At 62.0% G+C, this 17,805-nt stretch overlaps 1 protein-coding gene across 13 annotated transcripts in view; it reads right to left on the bottom strand.

The window, feature by feature from the left end:
* Nucleotides 1-359: 359 nt before the first annotated feature.
* Nucleotides 360-17,805, bottom strand: part of PPP6R2 (protein phosphatase 6 regulatory subunit 2) — a 77,276-nt gene continuing 59,830 nt past the window's right edge. For 2 of the 13 annotated variants that reach the window (XM_046010738.1, XM_046010725.1), the window contains 17 exons: nucleotides 16,661-16,787; nucleotides 15,541-15,693; nucleotides 10,828-11,031; nucleotides 9,577-9,641; nucleotides 7,872-7,987; nucleotides 7,657-7,719; nucleotides 6,306-6,391; nucleotides 5,928-6,008; nucleotides 5,456-5,553; nucleotides 4,925-5,111; nucleotides 4,625-4,749; nucleotides 4,290-4,453; nucleotides 3,810-3,975; nucleotides 3,639-3,727; nucleotides 3,031-3,190; nucleotides 1,263-1,472; nucleotides 360-1,178 (listed from right to left, as the gene is read on the bottom strand). In XM_046010738.1, coding sequence (XP_045866694.1) covers nucleotides 1,127-1,178; nucleotides 1,263-1,472; nucleotides 3,031-3,190; nucleotides 3,639-3,727; nucleotides 3,810-3,975; nucleotides 4,290-4,453; nucleotides 4,625-4,749; nucleotides 4,925-5,111; nucleotides 5,456-5,553; nucleotides 5,928-6,008; nucleotides 6,306-6,391; nucleotides 7,657-7,719; nucleotides 7,872-7,987; nucleotides 9,577-9,641; nucleotides 10,828-11,031; nucleotides 15,541-15,693; nucleotides 16,661-16,787 — 2,146 coding nt within the window. In that variant the 3' untranslated portion in view covers nucleotides 360-1,126. Of the gene's footprint in view, nucleotides 1,179-1,254; nucleotides 1,473-3,030; nucleotides 3,191-3,638; nucleotides 3,728-3,809; nucleotides 3,976-4,289; nucleotides 4,454-4,624; nucleotides 4,750-4,924; nucleotides 5,112-5,455; nucleotides 5,554-5,927; nucleotides 6,009-6,305; nucleotides 6,392-7,656; nucleotides 7,720-7,871; nucleotides 7,988-9,576; nucleotides 9,642-10,827; nucleotides 11,032-15,540; nucleotides 15,694-16,660; nucleotides 16,788-17,805 lie in introns of all 13 variants that reach the window. The other 11 variants (XM_046010731.1, XM_046010726.1, XM_046010727.1 and 8 more) reach the window with 11 other exon arrangements.

Here is a 17,805-nt window from a genome sequence, read left to right on the forward strand (position 1 = left end):
CCTGGGGGAGAGGTCAGAAGTCACCAAAGCAGGGACCACAGGGTGAGTCAGTGCAGGACCAACACTGCTAGGGAGGGACAGGAGGAACAGGGACTGTCGAGTGCCCAGGGAGGCCCTGCTGGCTGCCCCCCCCCCCCCCCCGGCCCAGCCAGTGAGGATGGGGCAGCCCTGGAGACAGCACTGGCTCGCGAGCCCCCAGCAGAGCTCATTTAAGGACAAAAACTCAACACCTGCTCCCGCCTGGAGACTCCCTGCCGCAGCCACAGCCGGAGCGTGGGGCAGCAAAGACCCCACCCCCCCCCCCGCCGCTGCCCGCCAGGCTGGGTCTGGGACCCGCAGCTTCACGATACACAGGCTTGTCAGTAAGAATAACACAACTTTTATTGGGAGTGGGGGTCTTGGGTGCCCTGTCAGATTCTCAGAACATTAAAAATGGACTCAACGCGAAGTAACCCTACAGACCCCTCCAGGACGATGGGGCCTGGCCCTGCCCTCCCCGACGGGTGCACGCCGCACCCCGCCCGGCGCCGCCAAAGCCAGTCTCTGCACCCCTGTGCCCGGCACACACTAGGCCAGCCCCTCACCAGGTGCCCCAACTGCCCACCAGGCCACGAGGGTCTCATTCTAAGGCAGTCAATGTTGCAGCCCGGCTCGAGGCCAGCTCCCAGGGGTGCCGGGCAGCTAAGACCCTGTCCGGCCGGTCGGGCTCCAGACCCGCGTTTGTCCCCAGAGCCAGGGAGACCCTTCGCTGTGGCTGGACACAAAAGTGCAAACACGTGGCTCTTTCCTGCGTTTGTTGGAAGAAAAAAAAGACACACGGCGGCTCGGAGCCTGTGGCATCCACGCCATCGCGGCCGTCCGTCCACACGGTGTCTCGGGGTCGCGGCGCCCGGCTCCCCCCGGCAGAGCGCACGCCTGAGGCCTTATTGCTGTGCGCGGAGCTGGACTCGAGGCCCCCTCGGGGTCAGGCAGGACAGGCGCGGGCTGGGCTGCCCAACGGGTTCCAACGGCCGGCTTTACCAGTGCAGCATTTATTTTAAAATTAAATTAAATTAAATTAAAAAAGACAAATTGCATCACCAGGTAGTTTTCTCGACGAAGGGCGCGCCATGGCCTGGCAGCAGCGTCACACGGGGCCGTTCAAGGCGGCTCCGGCGGGCGGCGGCGAGTCCGTCTTCCTGTAGGAGGAAGGGGGGCGGGGGTTGGAGCCCTCAGGGCCCGAGAGCCCCAGCCACCCCCATCCCCCAGCCTGACCGGCTCACTTGTCTTTCGTCACCGTCCCCAGGATGGCTGCTGTGCACGTGGCTGGGGCTGCGGTGGTGACGGCCACGGCAGGTCCTGGGGGGCCCGCCCTGGGCGCTGGGGTGGGGCCGGCCTTGCTGGGTGCTGGGGTGGCCGCAGCCGCGGTGAAGGTTGCTTCTGCGGGCGCCGGGGAGGCGGCGTCCGACGGCGGGCTGCCGCTGCACTCGGCCCTGTGTGGCAGACAGGCTCCAGTGGCCGGGGCCACCCCCAAGGTAGCCCAGGGACCCACTTGGCCAAGGCGGCTCTGCTGCCCCAAGTGCTAAGAACACCAGAGACCACCTGCCTGCCCACCTGAGGCCTTGGACCTTCCCAGAGTGCATCCCAAGCTTGCCCCCCGGACACCTGGTCTCTCTGCAGACGGCCCCCGCCCCCACCCTGTTAGGGGAGGGCCTGCAGGCCCTGTGCCCAGAAATGCTCCCTCCCACTCCTGGAGAGGGAGAGAACAGGTGACCTCAGGCACCCCGGGCACTGGGCGCTGGTCTTCATGGCCCTCCTCGCTGCAGCCCGGGAGGAGAGTGAGCCCACGGCTCGCCCTTCCAGCCCATAGCTGCCCGGTGCTTGCTCCTGGTCCGCGTGAGACCCCCTCCAACCACGCAGGACCCTGGGAGCCAGCGACGAGCAGCCACGGACAGCATAAGAAATGGACCCTGCACTGAAGCCTGGTGACCATGTGTCGGCCCAGACGGGCACAGACCGGGGGCTCACCACGGGCTGGCCAGAAACGCTCATGCGGGCAGCCCTGGAAATACACAGCTTGCTGTAAGGACACCTGCTTCTCAGAGCGGAGGTGGTTTTTAGGCAAGGAGACAGGAAAAGCGGGGTTTTAAGACTTGCAGTGACTCTGAGCTCTGAGAAAAAGTTAAACCCATTCAAGAACCCAGTGTGTACCTGTAACCCAAAAGCCACCACTCACGGCCCCATGCCTGATCCACGCTCATAAACGAGGCCCCGCTGGCTCTGGGCTGGGTCCCCCGAGGGCGGGGGCTCATGAGGACAGGTCGTGTTGTCTGGGGTCCCGGGAACGAGTGTGCTGTGAGCCAGAGCTGGACCCCAACCAGTGGGATGGGCCAAGCCTCAAAACCATTTGGGACCATCAGGGCTTGGGGCAGTGGGCTATGGGGGAAGGAAATCCCAGAGGCCACCACGGACTGGCCCTTGCCCCCTCCCCCCATAAGCACCCCGTTTCAAGTGCCCGCCAGCCCCCCCCCCCCCCCGTTCCCTATTTTCACAACTCACAGCTCCTTATGCGGCCCCCCAACGCCCAGGCCCAGCCAGGGGTCTGTCCAAGGAGAAATCCCAAAGGCCTAGACCCTCTTCCTGCGTGTGAGGCAGGGACACCTGCAGTCAGGGTTTGTGACCCAGAGAGGTCTTCGGACACCGCTGCCCCCGCAGTCCGAGCATGAGGGACAGCAGACACGGGACCACACAAAGGCCGTCGTGCCCTCTCCCCACCATCCGGAGCAACCCCAGATCCTGGGGCGGCAGCTCAGCCGGCCAGAGACCCACAAACCGGGCCACTGGCCTCAGTAAGACCTAGGGTGAGGCAGCCCCGTCTCCTAGCCCCCGGGCTGGGACACTCAGGCCCTGTGCGCTCATCTCTATGAAAACGCCCCGAGCCCTGGCTCCCACTCGGCCGCCTTGGTCATGGGGTCATCAGGGCAGCAGGGTCAGCCTACTCCCAGGTGACCATTGTGATGGGGACCGTGTGCCCGCTGCCATCCTGCACACCTGGGGACTGACGTGGGCGGCAGGGGGGCCTCCCGGCTGGGACCCGAACCGACAGCTTCCAAGGCACCAGCCGTCTCCTGCTCGTCCTCACTGTTGTCCGAGACCGCCAAGGGGGCCTTCCTGGCGACACAGGCGCTCCAGGCACACGGGGAAGCCGGGCCTACGAGACAAAGCCGCTGGTGTCCAGGGAGGCCGGCCGGACCCCAGAGTCTACAAACCCCCGTCTGCACGCGTGTATTTATAGGAGCCACAGGAAGAGCCGGTCCTGCCCCAGGCAAGAAGGGCCGCCACCCAGCACTGGGGGGCTTCCAAGCCTGTCTGGTGAGGGGCTGGGGGTCAGGGATGCTGAACAAGCCCTAGCACGGCCAGTAACGTGGCACACCGCACCGACAAAGCGAGGCCTCAGAGACTAGCCTGGGCGGGGAAAGCCCTCACCGCCTGCCAGAGCTCCCAGCAGCGGGACAGGGCAGGCCGGCCATACCCGCACCCCGAGGACTGCCGCTTCTCCCCTGGGAGTGATGCAAAGCCCAGCATCACCAGGGAGACACGGGCCGTGGGGCCTTGGCCACATCCTCCCGCTCCCTGTGCACAGAGCCCCTCCTACTCACGGGCTCTCTCTGGGCCCTGGTTCGGCCCCTCCTGGGCACTGCTGTGGCCTGTGTCCACCGGGGAGCTGCACCTGGGCCCTGACTCAGAGCTGTAGAAGGCAAGGTTGAGCCCCCTCTGGGGAGATGCCACCCCAAGGGCCGCTGGGTGACCTCCCGGCCCACCCCCCTCACCAGCAGAACGGCTGGAAGTCGGTGAACGTGGCCCAGCCCTTCTCCTCCCAAGTCGAGGGGCTCTGGGTGCCGGCCGCCCACACGCCGGAACCGACATCCACCGCCACTCCTGGGGCCGGCACTGGCGAGTTCGCCGGCTCATCAAACACTGCCCACGAGGTACCTGCTGGGGGGGGGACACACAGCCGTCCAGGCACCCTTGACCCGCAGGTCGGCCCCACCTGCCTTCTGGGCCCTGAAGCGGGGCCCCCCGAGAAGTGGACCAGAGGACGGACACAGGCCACCAGCTGTGACGGCGTCGCGGGGGGCAGCTGGGGTATAGGCCAAAGGGTCTGCCGCCAACCCTGCATCACTGTGGCCGGCGGCACGGGAAAGCCACCACCTCGGGAACATTGCTTGGAAGCTCGTGTAGTCCAGCTGGGGCCCGTGTCCCCGTCTAAGTCCCCTGCCCAGCCTGAACCCCGTGTCCCCGGCATCTACCTTCTGAGCCACCCTCCAAGCGAGGACCTTCCTTCTGGGTAGAAGCCAGAGAAGCACCTGCCCGAGCGGCACCCTCGGTGGCTTCCAAACCCTCCTTCCTGTCCTGGCCCCCACGCTGCAGGCCGTTCTTGGAGCAGCTCTCCGAGGTGTGAGGACCCCCAAACCTGGGGAAAGACACAAGGTCAGAGCGGCCACCAGAGGGCACCACATGGGGCCCCTGGAAGCGCCCCTTCTGTGCACCGGAGCGTCGCGGCTGGGACAGGGCCGGGAGTGCGCACAGCATTCTGGGGCATCTCTGCCTCACGGGGCTCGGGGAGGGCAGGTGGGCCTCACACCTGGCTCTGGCCGTCACCCGGGCAGTGCAGTGCGTCTCCTTATCCTCCCAGATGTCATCCTCCTCCTCATCGTCGAAGGGCTGGATGTGGTCACTGCAGCAGGCCTCGAACAGAGCCGCGCTGGGCTGCGAGCGAGAGCACCCACGCAGCTACACGCAGCGCCCGGAGAGTCTCAGCCAGGCAAGCGGCTCGCAGGACGGGGGCCGGGTGCCACGCAGCAGCCCCGTCCCCCACTGCTGCCCACCCGCACGCTGTCCCCCGCACCCCCCGCACCCAAGAAGCACGGAGCAGGGCGCTCACACTGTCCTCGTCCGCGTCGATGCTGAAGTTGATCTCCGCGACCCTATCGAAGGGGGCACTGCGGCGACAAGTGTGGCGCTCAGCACCGGGCTGCCCGGGCCCCGGGGACGCCCGCTCAGCCCTGGGGGAAGCCGGCCACAGCTGCCCCTCCCAGGGAGCACAGCCGCGTCCACGGGTGTCGACGGCTCTGCGGGCGGTGACCGGCCACGTGGGTGCAGGCAGATGGGGGCCTCGGATGAAGGGGGCAGCGCTCCGTGCCGCCCCCTCCTCACCCGCACCTGCTGGGCCCACTCTGTCCCTGGTCTGCACGGTGACAACCTGCCACCCCCGAGGGTGTCTGAGCCCGGACCCTCCCACAGAGACTGGGCTTTCAGCTGAGAACGTGGCAGGTCAGCCTCCAGGGCCAGGCGGGACAGGGGACAAGGTCGGGCAGATGACGAAGGCTCAGTGGGCCCCGGGGTACACGGGAGGCTCCCCGGTGAGAGGGTCCCGGCCAGGGTGGACAGCCCCGGGCACGTCCCGGGAGCTCACTTGACGCTGTCGTCCTGGTCAGCAAACTCCTCGTCGCTGAAGCCGAACTGATCCACGAAGGTGGCGGTCATCTGCTGGACCTGGTACTCGGAGAAAGCCTGGCAGGGAGGGTGACGCGGGGCAGGCCTCAGCCCAAGGCTGCGCCCAGAAAAACCCATGGGTGCTTTGCGGCTTCTCCCAACCTAACTTCTCGGGATAACACGCACGCGGGGTCATGTCCACAGAGCCTCGTTTCCTTTGAGTTTCAACACTGTCCACCAGGTCCCCCGGGCTCTACTGATGGAAGGTGGCTCAGGGGGTCCCCCCCGGTACAGGGGCCGCACGTCCGGCCCCACCCCTGCTCGAGCCTGGTGCGTGGGGACGAGCGCGCTCCCCTGGGCTGTGTCCCGCAGCGGCTCAGCGGGGGCTGGAGGCCCAGGTGCGGCCGAGAGCGGGTCAGGGCTGCCCCAGGTGGCAGAGCGGCCACACGCACCTGCTGCAGGGACAGCTCATTAGGGAAAACGCCCTCCATGTCCTCATCCTCACTCGAGGGGTGAAGGTGGTGGGTGCTTACCTGAAACAGCCAGAGCGGGCGGACGTGAGCCCCACACCCGGGGCTCCTGCCCCCTTGCCCCGCCCTCAGCGCAGGGCGCACTGGGCTCCGGCATCAGGAGCCCCGGAGAGCACACTGGGGCTCCTGACGGGACAGGGAAGGGGCTCTGCGGAGGCTTTAGGGGGCCACCGGGGCCTGAAGCAGGGCAGGACTGTGTTTGGGACATGGGGCCGTGCGGGCGCACACACCCACTCCTGCGCGCGTACCGCACGCGAGCAGACGGGAAGGCACGGCCAGCAGACCCCCCGGGCCCCTCACCAGGTCCACGGCGTTCCTGCGGTTGGTCTCCGCGAGGGTCTCCTCCACAAAGTTTTCCCAGCGCCCTCGGCAGTCAGCAGGGAGCCCTGGAAGGGAGCGGCGCTGTGAACCAGGGGCCGGCGCCACTGTGCACGGGCGGGGAGAGCCGGGAGCGGACCTCAAGGGCTGCCTGCCAGAGGGGAAGGAGGCCAGGGCAGCCAAGGGTCCTGCGGGAACTCGAGGTGCTCACGGGGACAGAGCCCGACCCCGGCAGAGCAGGACGGCCGAGGAGACCAGCCCAGCTTCCTTCTCTGCCCACCGCCTCACTCTCCGTCGGCCCAGCCCACGTGTGCCTGCTTGCCGGACGGGTCAAGCCCCAGAGAGCCACGGTCCGCGGCCGGTGACCGAAGACCACGGCCCAGAGCTTCTGGCTCACGCCTCGCACCCCAAGCTGTACCCTTTGTGGGGAGTCTCCCCGGGCCACACACCCCTTGTCACGGGCGTCAGTGGACCCGGGAGCCCACCCCCCGCCCCCCGCCGCTTCCATCCTGGAGGGCCACCCAGAGCTTCCTCAGCTCACCTTTGGCCCTGGGCCACAGGTCCACACGGGCCACACCGCGTGCAGCCCATGATGAGGGATGAGCCCCGGGCCCTCCCTGTGCCTGCTCCCGGCGCACACACCTGAGTCCCTGCCTCAGCACACCCAGCTTCGCACACCCGCTGTGGGGCCTCCTGGACAGAGCTCACTGCCCTCTGCAAACACCAGTCCCTGAGCACAAGCCTCCAGCACGGGGCTAAGGAAGACAGTCCCCGTCTCGAAGCTGGTGTGAACACCAGCCCCTGCACCTTGCGAGTCCTGGCTTCTGTCCGCCCTCAGCCTCCCTGACTCACGCGTCCACTCCACCCATCCGTCCCCCTGAGCTCCAGTGGCCCGGGCATCGTCCGCCTTGGCAGGGACACACAAGCCCTTCTGAGCGGCCCACTTGCTGTCTGAACCAAGAGCCCGGGGCCTTCCCTGCTCAGCTCAGGAAGCCCGGTGCCCGGGAACCGAAGATCACGGCGGGACAGCAGAGGGCCAGAGAGGAGCGTGAGGGTTAGGGCCCCAGGTCGGGGGCGTGGCAGGTGTCTCAAGCCCCACGGTCACTCTTTGAGCACAGAAGCCAGCTCCCCCAGCTTCCCTAGTTCCCCAGACTTGTGCTGGAAAGGTCTGCAAAGCTGCCTGAATCAGAGAAGAAGGGCGGCATTCAGGCAGCCCACAGGTGGTCCCTTCTGAACGCAGGCACCTGCCAGGGCCTGGGGCACAAGGAGACCCCCCCCCCCCAACCCCACAGAGGTCTGTTCAATAGCACGGACACCTGGGACCCAGGCCCACCTGAGAGAAGGTTCCACGTGGGGAAGCAATCTGACTGTCCTGGTTCCAGAGCACTTACACTTGCTGAGGGGCCAGAGCGCAGGAAACGGGGTTGCAGGAGGCAGGTGAGGGTCAGAGGGAGGGGTCAGGGGTCAGGGGTCAGAGGCAGCCTCAGGCAGTAACACCCGGAACAGGGCTCCGGCTGCCAGAAGGCAGTGAGGACGGGAAGGGCTCACCTCGGAGGACGTCACTGATGTGGGTCTGCACGGGACCCTTCTCCAGGTTCTGCGCCACCGCGTTGGCGATCCGGGTAAGGTGGCCCATGTTGCCGCGCCTCATGCCACCTGCTGCCCTGAGAGTGAAGCAGCAGCATCAGGGGACCCTGGGGTTTCCCCACTGTGCGTCCACCAGGGCCCTGACCTTGCCACGCATGGCCTTCCCCATGCCCGCTCCGCAACCCCCGCCCCCGAGAACCCTTCCTCGCGGCCCTACCGCAGGACACTCGGCTTTGCAGCGTGCCTGCCGTGCGCCAGTCACTCCAGTCCCGGCACCGAGACGTGCCGACAAGGCGGACGCTGCCCATACCGCCACCATCCAGACCGGACCTCCGCACCGTAAGGCCTGACAGGCCTGCGGTCACCCTGCAGGCCTGGGCCAATGCCATGTCCCTTGGCCCACACCCTGACATCTCTGACTTGTCCTGGCCCCAGATGACCTCCCGACTCCGCCCGGAGCTGGCCGACCGGAAGGAAACGCCCAGTGGGCCAGAAGACTCAGAAAGACCAAAAGATGGTGTGTCCCTGCGGTACGTCCTGACCCAGGGACGATTAAGAACACACACACGGGACCCAGAGCGGCAGGCCAGGGCAGGGGCTGCTCCAGGTGGCCGGGCTCATGGCTGGCCTCACTCTAGCCGGCCCTCCGGGTCTCCACTCTGCCTCCCCCTCACTGAGCTCTCTACACCCCGAGGCCCATGGTCTTGCTTCTGTCCGCCGTTCCATCCCACACTCTCGTCTGACACAAACAAGTCCATCCTGTGTTCGGAAGGTGTGAAACGCTCACACATCTAAAAACACAGCACTTCAGTCCCAGAGTGGACCAAGTTTTGGGTCTGACCATGTTCTCTGTCCTAAAATAGCCTGATGGCACCCTGGAGAGGAAGCACAAGTGCGCTCCCGAGCCAGTGGGCCCACCTGGCAGAGGAAGGGGTCCGGAGAGAAGCTGGCGGGACAGGGCCACTCAGCCTGCTATCTTAACCTCTGGGGTGCCACGAACCCTCAGTGACAGCAGCGAAGTGCCGCCCCCACCAACAGGCGCCCACGCACAGATACACAGAATGTACGAGGGCAGACTCCGCCCAGGGCTTCAGCGGGCGCGGCATGGACCAGGCCCCAGGAAGGACAGAGGGCCCCATCTTGTATGCTCTACGTATTCTACAGAGATACAAACTGGCGGGCTCTGTACCCGCAAGATGTGAGCTGTGAACCTGCCGAGGTCAGAGAGGCCCGAGAGCCACAGCCGGCAGGGCCGAGGGAAGGCAGGGTGAGGGCTGGGCCTGGGGCCCTGCAGGCCACACCTTTGGGGAACCTGGGTGGTCGAGATTTGTAGGCGCGGGTGAGACCATCTGTGCGTGTCAGAGAGATACAAGTGGATGGGGCAGGAAAGCCAGCACGAGCAGCCTGGATGCGCCTGGGGTGTTTCTGGGCTCAGTGAGAACCGGCTGGTGGCTGGGGTGGGGAGACGGGGGACGGAGCACACTGTGGGTGTCGGATGGGGTCCGGCTGACAGACGGGGAAGGCAGGGAGGGAGCGGAGCTGCTTGGCCCGTCTCCTCTGGTCTCCCTGAGCCCGGACCTTCCCTGGACAGCACCCAGGAACGAGACCCTCTTCCTGAACGGGACCCATGCTGGGCCCCAACCACACGGCTCCCCACGCTTCTTACTGTGCGTGATCATTCGCTTCCCAGGCCTCCAGGATCCTCTGGACCAGGCAGCATTTCTGGAACAGCTGGAGGCAGGGGGGACACCGGTCAGGGCCCACGGGGCTGCCCACGGGGCTGCCCACGCCCCTCCACCGACCCCTCGACGGGGAAGCAGGCACCTCCCCACCAAGCTGCCGTCCTGTGGTGGGGACACCGTTAGGCCCTGCAGTCCCCAGCACACAGCAGGGCAGCCGCTGCCCCAGGCCCCACCGGGCTGCCCAGGTCCGCTCCTTCCACCTGGCTTCGTCCCATCTTCTCTGTGGCCAGAGGCGAGGACTGGGCCTGCACGTTTGTTCTGGGACCCACCCGCCCCCCATCCGTCCCCCACCCCTCACGGGGCCCCCCCCGCCCTCCCATCCCTGTGTGGCCCTCACACTGCAGTTGCCTGTCCGCAGCTGTCTGCCCGGGGCTGCTGTCCAGCTCCGCCAGCTCGCTCAAGCCACACCCTCTATGGGGACTGTCACCAGAGACCCAGGCCTTCCCAAGCCCCTGCTCCTCCTGGGCCGGCCTCACGGCCTGAGGGTAGGAGCTGCCCCTGCACAGCCCCAGGCCTCAGCAGGGAAGCGTCCGAGGCGGCTCCTTGGCCAGGGCTGGGCATTTGCTCCCTCTCCTCCTCAGCCGACACCTGCTGAGGCCAACCCCCCCTCCAGATGCAGACTGTCCAGGGCAAGGGAGACCGGGCAGCGGGGGTGCACTCGCTCGAGGCCCCAGAGGAGCCGTGGGCAGTCCTGGAGGTGAGCGTCCGTCACGCGCTCGCGGGGGAGCAAGGAAGAGCCGAGGAAAAGAAGAGAGAACGTAGTTTCAAAAGGTCCATAATCTCTGAACGTTTTCTCATGAGACTCAACACATTCTCTCTCTTTCCCTTGCATTTTCCTTGGTGGCCGCTCCCGACAGCAGCAGACACGACAGGACACACAGCACCCTGGCCTGGAAGGAGCAGACCCCGGGGCAGCCTCCCTATCTGCTGACCGCAGCCCACCACGGGGCCTTACCCTCGGCTCCCCCAGCTCAGGGGCCCTGGCAAACCTGGACACTTTCTTTGTGACTGTCCGTCTCATGGGTGGAGGGAGGGCAGGGCCTCCACATCCTGGGAGGATTACGGGGCAGCAGTGGGCGGCCCGTGTCCGTGCTGACACCCGCGCAACTCGGGATGGGGCTCAGCAGACAGACACGGGAGCACACAGCAACACACAGGGCACCGGCTGCACTTACATGGGTCACCATTGTGTTCTCGGGGCGGCTGGCGGCAGGCTGGGGGGTCTCAGGGTCCCCATTCCCGGGCAGAAGCTCCACCCCACTGTCCGGTCCACTGGCTCCTGCCCTGTCCTCCCGGGCAGCGTGGGACAGGATAGCGGCTATGCACAGTTCCACTTGGAAGTGCAAGAAGTTATTCCAGGTGTATTTAAAAAACAGGTCCTGGGGTAAACAGAGGAAAGAGCAAAGTCCACGGGCTGATTTTCTCCTAGTGGCAGGACCACAGAGGCGAGGGGACCGCTGCCCCCTGACCGTCTAGGTGGTCAGGGGATGCTGAAGGCTCTTGCCCAACGTGGTCTCTCCACGACCACCTGTCTCCCACCTGCTGCTGCCTCACTCCTGTTAGTCTCCGCTCTCCTCTGACCACGTCCTGGGGTGGGTTTATCCTTCTGTCCTTAAGTTAGAAGCTTAACTCATTCATTTTTAGCCTTTCTTCCTCTCCCAGGTGTCCTTACACATTTTGCTCTGCGGCCTTTAGGGTTTTGTCTTTGACCCAGGAGTTACTGGAAGTACGTTAAATTCTCGAACATCCGGGGACTTCCTTCAGGAGGGGACACGAAACGGAGATGCGCACCCATGGACGGTCCCTTAGGGGACCCAGTGGGGCCCACGCCTCAGCTGCACAGGCTGAAACCCAGAGGAGGCTGAATGAGGGGGGCTGCATCCCTCCCCTAGAACAGGGCTGGGCGGGACCGCCTGCCTCGGACCCTCGGGTCCCCGCATGCCAGCAGCAAGCGGGGGACAAAGAAGGCCCGTTCACATCCCTCCGGCCACCTCACACACGCGGCGGCTACAGCAGCCCTCTGCTGTCCGTGAGGGACGGGGAAGCGTGTGCTGCGGGGAAAACGGGGCAGGAGCACGGGGTGTAGATCTCACCCTCCTTCACACCAAGGATCTGGGGGATGGCTAAAGGCAGGAAGCCCACCTGCCTGACACAGTTCTCAAATCTCAGCTTCACCTTCTCTGCCTGTGTGGCCTGGAGTGACCCCGGAGGTGACTTCACGGTGTTACTTCCTCTTCAACAGTCACACCCACCCCCAAAAAAGAAAAGCGTAGGCCAGGCGGCTTCGCTGGTGAATTCTACCAAACATCTAAAGAAGAACCAACCACCACATCCTTCTCAAATGCTTCCCCAAAAGAGAAGGAACACCTTCTAATTCATTTTCTGAGGACTGTACGACCTTGTTGTCAGAGCCAGAGGAAGACACCCCAAGAAGACCACACACCAACGTCCCTTATGAACATCAACGTGAACACTCTCAACAAAATGCGAGCAAACCATCCTCGGCGGCACGTCAAGGGACGGCGCTCCAAGGCTGCATGGGGCTTACGCCTGGGACGCAGGGATGGTCTGACTCCGAAAACCCATGTAATGCACCGTGTTAGCACGATGGACGGGAAAAACCCACATAATCATTTCAACTGCTACTTGAAAGCACACGGGACAATACAGGACACGTTTCTTGATAAAAACACGATTTAATAAACTAACAATCAACGGAAACCTCCTTGATGTAACAGAGGTCACGTGTGGCTGGCCCACAGCACACACCACCCCTCGGGGTGAAGGACTGAAAGCTTTTTCTCTCCGAAGAACAAGGCCAGGATGCGCACTTTTGATCTCGCACTGGAAGCCCTAAACAGAGCAGTTAGGCAAAAGGAACCAAAATAAAAGGCTTGCAAACGGGAGAGAAAGAAGTAAAATTACCTCGTTTCACAGATGCAGTCTTACATGCAGAAAACGTCACAGACTCCCCATAAACAAACAGGTTCAGCACAGTCACAACACAAATCAACACACAAATTAGTGTACGTCCACACACTAACAACTTACATTAAAAAAATTAAGAAAACAATTCCATTTATAATAAAATGCTTAGGAATACATTAACCCTAGAAAACGAAAGACACGTACACTAGAAACCACAAACACGGCTAAGTGAACACACGGAAAGACACCCTTGTTCATGGGCCGGAAAACTTCATTTTGTTGAGCTGACGGTACTCCCCAAAGTGATCTACAGACTGTCACGTACCGAAATCCCAATGGCACTTCTTTTTTTTTGCTAGAAATAGAAAACCCATCCTAAAATTCACTTATTTTTCTTTTTAAGATTTTATTTATTTATCTGAGAGTGAGAGGGAGAGACAGCACGTGGGAGGGCAGGGTCAGAGGGAGAATCCCCGCTGAGCAGGGCACCTGACGTGGGACGCCATCCCGGATCTGGAATCATGACCTGAGCGGGAGACAGAGTCTTAACTGCTGACTGAGCCACCCAGAGCTCCCATCCTAAAATTTATATGGAATCTAAAGAGATCTCAAAGAGCCAAAACAATCTTAAAATAGAACAGGGTTGGAGAACTCACACCTGCCAGCTTTAGAGCTGACCACACGACAACAGTAATCAGAACAGGGCGGTACAGACATGCAGACCGACGGACACATCGAAAGACAGGTAAGAGTCTAGAAGGACACCCTCACATATATGGCCAGCTGATTCTTTTTCTTTCTTTTCTTCCTTCCCTCTTTCCCCCGACCCCTTTCCTCCCTCCTTCCCTCTCTTTCTTTCGTTGAAGGGATCTCTACCGAGCCCGGGGCTCAAACTCACAGCCTGAGATCAAAAGACATGCACTGCGCCCAGCGCACCGGCCAGCCTCCTGCAGCGGGACCGGCACCGCCACTCACGGGGGAGCGGCCGGCCTCCCAGCCAGCGGCGCGGGAGGAGGAACCCGCCTCCGGAAGAATGAACTGGGACCCTTACCTTACACCGCATATACAAATTAATCTGAAGACACCAAAACCTAGTAAGGCAGGACCACAAAACTCTTCAGAGAAAGCATATAGGGAAAGCTTCAAGACAGTAGATCTGGCAATGATTTCTTGCATGTAACACCCAAAACACAATCGATAAAGGAAAAAAATAGGTAAGTTAGACTTTATCAAAATCTACAACTTTCAAGTCAGAGATACTATCAAGAGAGTGAAAATAATCTACAGAATGGGAGAAAATATTTTCAGATCATCTATCTGATAAATTTTAATACACAGAATATATAAAGAGCTCCTACAACTCAACCATAAATAAAGAACCCAATTAAAAAATAGACAAAGGACTTGAACAAACACTTCTCCAAAGATAATCGTTAGGAAATGCAAAGCAGAACCCCTCAAATCCCACAACATACCACTTACAGCACTAGGACAGTATTATTAAAAAACAAACAAACAAAAAACCTAATAAACAGAAAACAGGTGTTGGGGAGGATGAGGAGGAACCGGAGCCCCTGGACGCAGCCGATGGGAACGTAAGTTGGTACAATCACCGTTGAAACCAGTGTGGAGGTTCCTCAAAAACTTAATCCCAGAAATTCGTTCTGACCCAGCAATCTCACTGCTGGGACACACCCAAAGGAAATGAAAGCCGGCTTCAGAGAGACACTGTCCACTGCACTCAGAGCAGCGTTACTCACGACAGCTGAAACGTCCCCTGCCGGACGAAGGGACAGACAAAATGCGGCCCGTGGACGTCGTGGAATAGTCCTCAGCCTTGAAAAGGAAGGAGCGGCGGACACCTGCCACGACCTGGGGGAGCCCCGAGGACACGGTGCTGAGTGAAACCAGCCAGACACAGAAGGAGGACAAGTCCTGGCCCTACTTCTAGGAGGCCCCTGCAGGGGTCAGACCCGGGGACAGAGCTGACCCGGGGAGGGGGCTGAGGGGAAAACTGCTTACTGGTCAGAGTTTCTGTCTGAAAAGATGAGAAAGTTCCAGAAACAGACATTGGTGATGTTTATATAACACCATAAATATACTTAATGCCACTGAATTGTATGCTTAAAAATTATAAAAACGGTAAATTTTAGGTTATCTATATTTTCCCACAATTAAATAAAAGCAAAAAGATGGGTGGGGGAGAGGAAAAAGGAAAGGAGGCCTTTCCCGACTGCATCCCTGATCCGCATCTGGGCTCACAGTCCAAACACGGAGGAAACTGATGGTCCTTCGGGCCTGGTTCCAAGGCCGGCCCCTGCCGGGGATAAGGACTCGAGTGTTAGCAGATCTCAGCTCTCTGGGCGTAGCGGCCCTACTGCGAGGCCGGAGACCGGACCGGAGACCGCATGTGCTCACAGCTGACACCAAGGGTGACGCCCCGTCCTGTCAGCACCCCCTGACCACAGGAGCTGCCCACAGCCGGCCCTGCCTGCCGGCCCCTCTCCTTCAAGCACCAGGGCTGTCCTGGGGCTATCTGAGAGACGTCTGCGGAGGGGAGGACCACTTCCCACTGGCTTGGCCAAGAGCTGCCGGAGGACCTCTGACAGTGGGTGACCAGGAGCTGATCTTTGAGGACGTTTTATGTCGAACAGCCACTTGCGTTCTGTCTTCCGCAGAAACCAGAAAGGAGGGGGCCGCTGTGTCTCCATTCCCCCAAACCGCATTAGAAATCTGCCCTCTGCTTCCCGAGCAATTCCCCACGAGCCCACGGCAAGGCCTGTCCCACTGTCACTCAGCATGCGTCCCAGCAACCGGCGCCGGCAGCCCTGGGGCGGGCCCGGGAACCAGTCTCTCTGCACAGACCGTGCCCATTCTGGGTCAGCCCTGAAGCCTCTTCTCGCCCTCCCCACTGCCCCCCGCTGCGGCTGCCGCGCCCGCCCCCTCTGCCCGCCGCTCACCAGCAGCAAGCCCACGGTGTCGAGCCGGCAGAGCTCCCGGTTGATGCCGGGGGTGTTGGTGTGCAGCAGCGCGGCCATGAGGCGGGCCCCGTGCAGACGGGCGTTGCCCAGGGGCTCCTCCAGCACGCCGATGGTGGTCAGGATCGCTTCTTTCTACAGACAAAGAAGCGCTGCCCGGTTAGAACCGTGCCATCAGCATGACCCCTGCTGGCTTCTCTCGGCTCTGGTGAGACCTGCTCAAAGGGACAGGGCCACCACCCCACAGTGTGGCCCGGCCTGGCGACGCGTGGGCTTCGTGTGTGGAGACCGGTCAAGGCAGCACTGCCTGCAAGAGGACATGAGGGTCAGCGGCGTGAGGGACTCACCGCTCCCCCAGGGCCTCGCAGAGCAGTGAGCAACGGTGGTCCACGGCCCCCAGAAGCCCAGGGCTCTCTGGTCTCAACAAAGCAAGCAAAGAGATGTGCACCTCAGCTCACGAGACATGTCCGAGATGGGGCCGGCTCTCTCAGGACACTGAGCTCGCCCCACAAACACTCTCGGAGGCGGCGGCTGACAGCGGCCTCACCACACTGGACGCAGGTGTCTCCCGACCCCACACATGGCAGCATGACGAATCCACCTTCTCATTAACCCAGCGTCCCAGAATCCGACCTTCGGGAAGCTCACTCTCTAGTGGGAGAGGCAGGCGGCCAGTTGACAGACAAGCCACGCGGCAGAAGCGCCCGGGAAAGGAAAAGGGGCCGGGACGGAGGGGCTCCACGGCGCGCTGGAAGGCGGCTAAGTGACGGAGCCCTTCCCTGCAGGACCCAAGTGGTGCCCAGAGCTGCTGAGCTGAGCGAAGGGCTCCCCTGGCCTGGTGTCCCGGACTTGGAGGCCAGACCTACACGCGGCAAACTCGGACTCTCGCAAGGCCCCGATTTCAGAGCACAAGAGTCATCTGGGCGGGGGCTACGAACTGTCCAGCCCCCAGGCCGTGCGTCAGAGCAGAGCTGGTCACTTGGCAGCTGAGAGGGCGGAGACACGCTCCTGGCGTCTGCCCGCTGGCTCTCCAGCGGGGGTGCAGCACCCCTCCGGTCAGCAACGGCGGCGCAGCGGCCTCATCCCATTCAGGGTCACCCACCTTGGGCGGGCTGAGCAGAAGCTGGTGGAAGTCCTTCAGTCGTGGCTCAATGCCGTGCAGGACGCTGCTGCTGACGGTGCACAGCCCCTCCAGTCCCTGAGAAAAGGAGTCCACCAAGCCCTCTGTCCTGTGGACGAGGACAGGAGATGGAGACACGGGGGATGCGCCCCGTCCTCTGCCTCACCTCACTCCCCCAAGCTCTTCACTCGCTGGCTCAGGACTGGCTTGGTGACCGGCAGAGAGACGAGAGAGGCACCGCGGGCCTTCAGGATGGACTCCCAGGGGAGGGCCAAGGGCAGCCCCCTCGCCCCTGCTGGGCTGGTGGCACCTCGTGCTCATTGGACCACCTCCCAGTTATAAAAGTAATACGTCACCGTCACGGGAAAACATTTTAAATACCAAAAAAAAGAATAAAAAAGAGAATCAGCAAGCTCATCTCTGTTTTGGGGTTTGTGGGGTTTTTTTTAAGATTTTATTTATCCATTTTAGGGAATGCGAGTGGGGAGAGGAGCAGAGGGAGAGGGAGGAGGAAAGAATCCCACACAGACTCCTTGGAGCATGGACCACCCCCCACCCCAACATGGGGCTCGACCCCAGGATCCTGAGATCACAACCTGACCCGAAACCAACAGTGGGCGCTTATATTAACAGAGCCTCCCAGGTGCCCTCATCTCTGCTTTTATGTGCCGTTTCCACGCTGTCCCTTCACTGCAGCCAAAGCTGGGAAAGGCCCTCAGGAGAGGCCCCACTTCCTACAGAAAAGGACAGGCTTCCTGGGCTCACAGAGAGAAAACCATCAGTATTCTGGTGGCCTAACTAGAGTAAGCGATGAGAGCAACGTCGTTCCAGTTTTAGGTACTAAATGGATAGATACGTACTGGGTTCCAGAGAGAGAGAGAGAGAGAGAGAGAGAAATTCCCAAGAATCTCTGCCAACATTAAGTCAGTTTCCTGTCGTTTTCATATTCTTTTGCTGCTGCTAAGTCCAGCCCCTCAATGCCCAGGCTTCGACGAAGCTCCCCCAGGATGAGGGAGGAAGAGAACCAGTCGCCCCAGGAGCCAGGGCAGCGCAGGACAGAGCAGAGCAGACGGGCGCACACGCGCGCACACCTCACACCCCACGCAGGGCCACGCACACCAGACCCA

The sequence above is a fragment of the Meles meles genome, chromosome 7 (genome assembly GCF_922984935.1).
Source record: "Meles meles chromosome 7, mMelMel3.1 paternal haplotype, whole genome shotgun sequence".
Taxonomy (NCBI): domain Eukaryota; kingdom Metazoa; phylum Chordata; class Mammalia; order Carnivora; family Mustelidae; genus Meles; species Meles meles.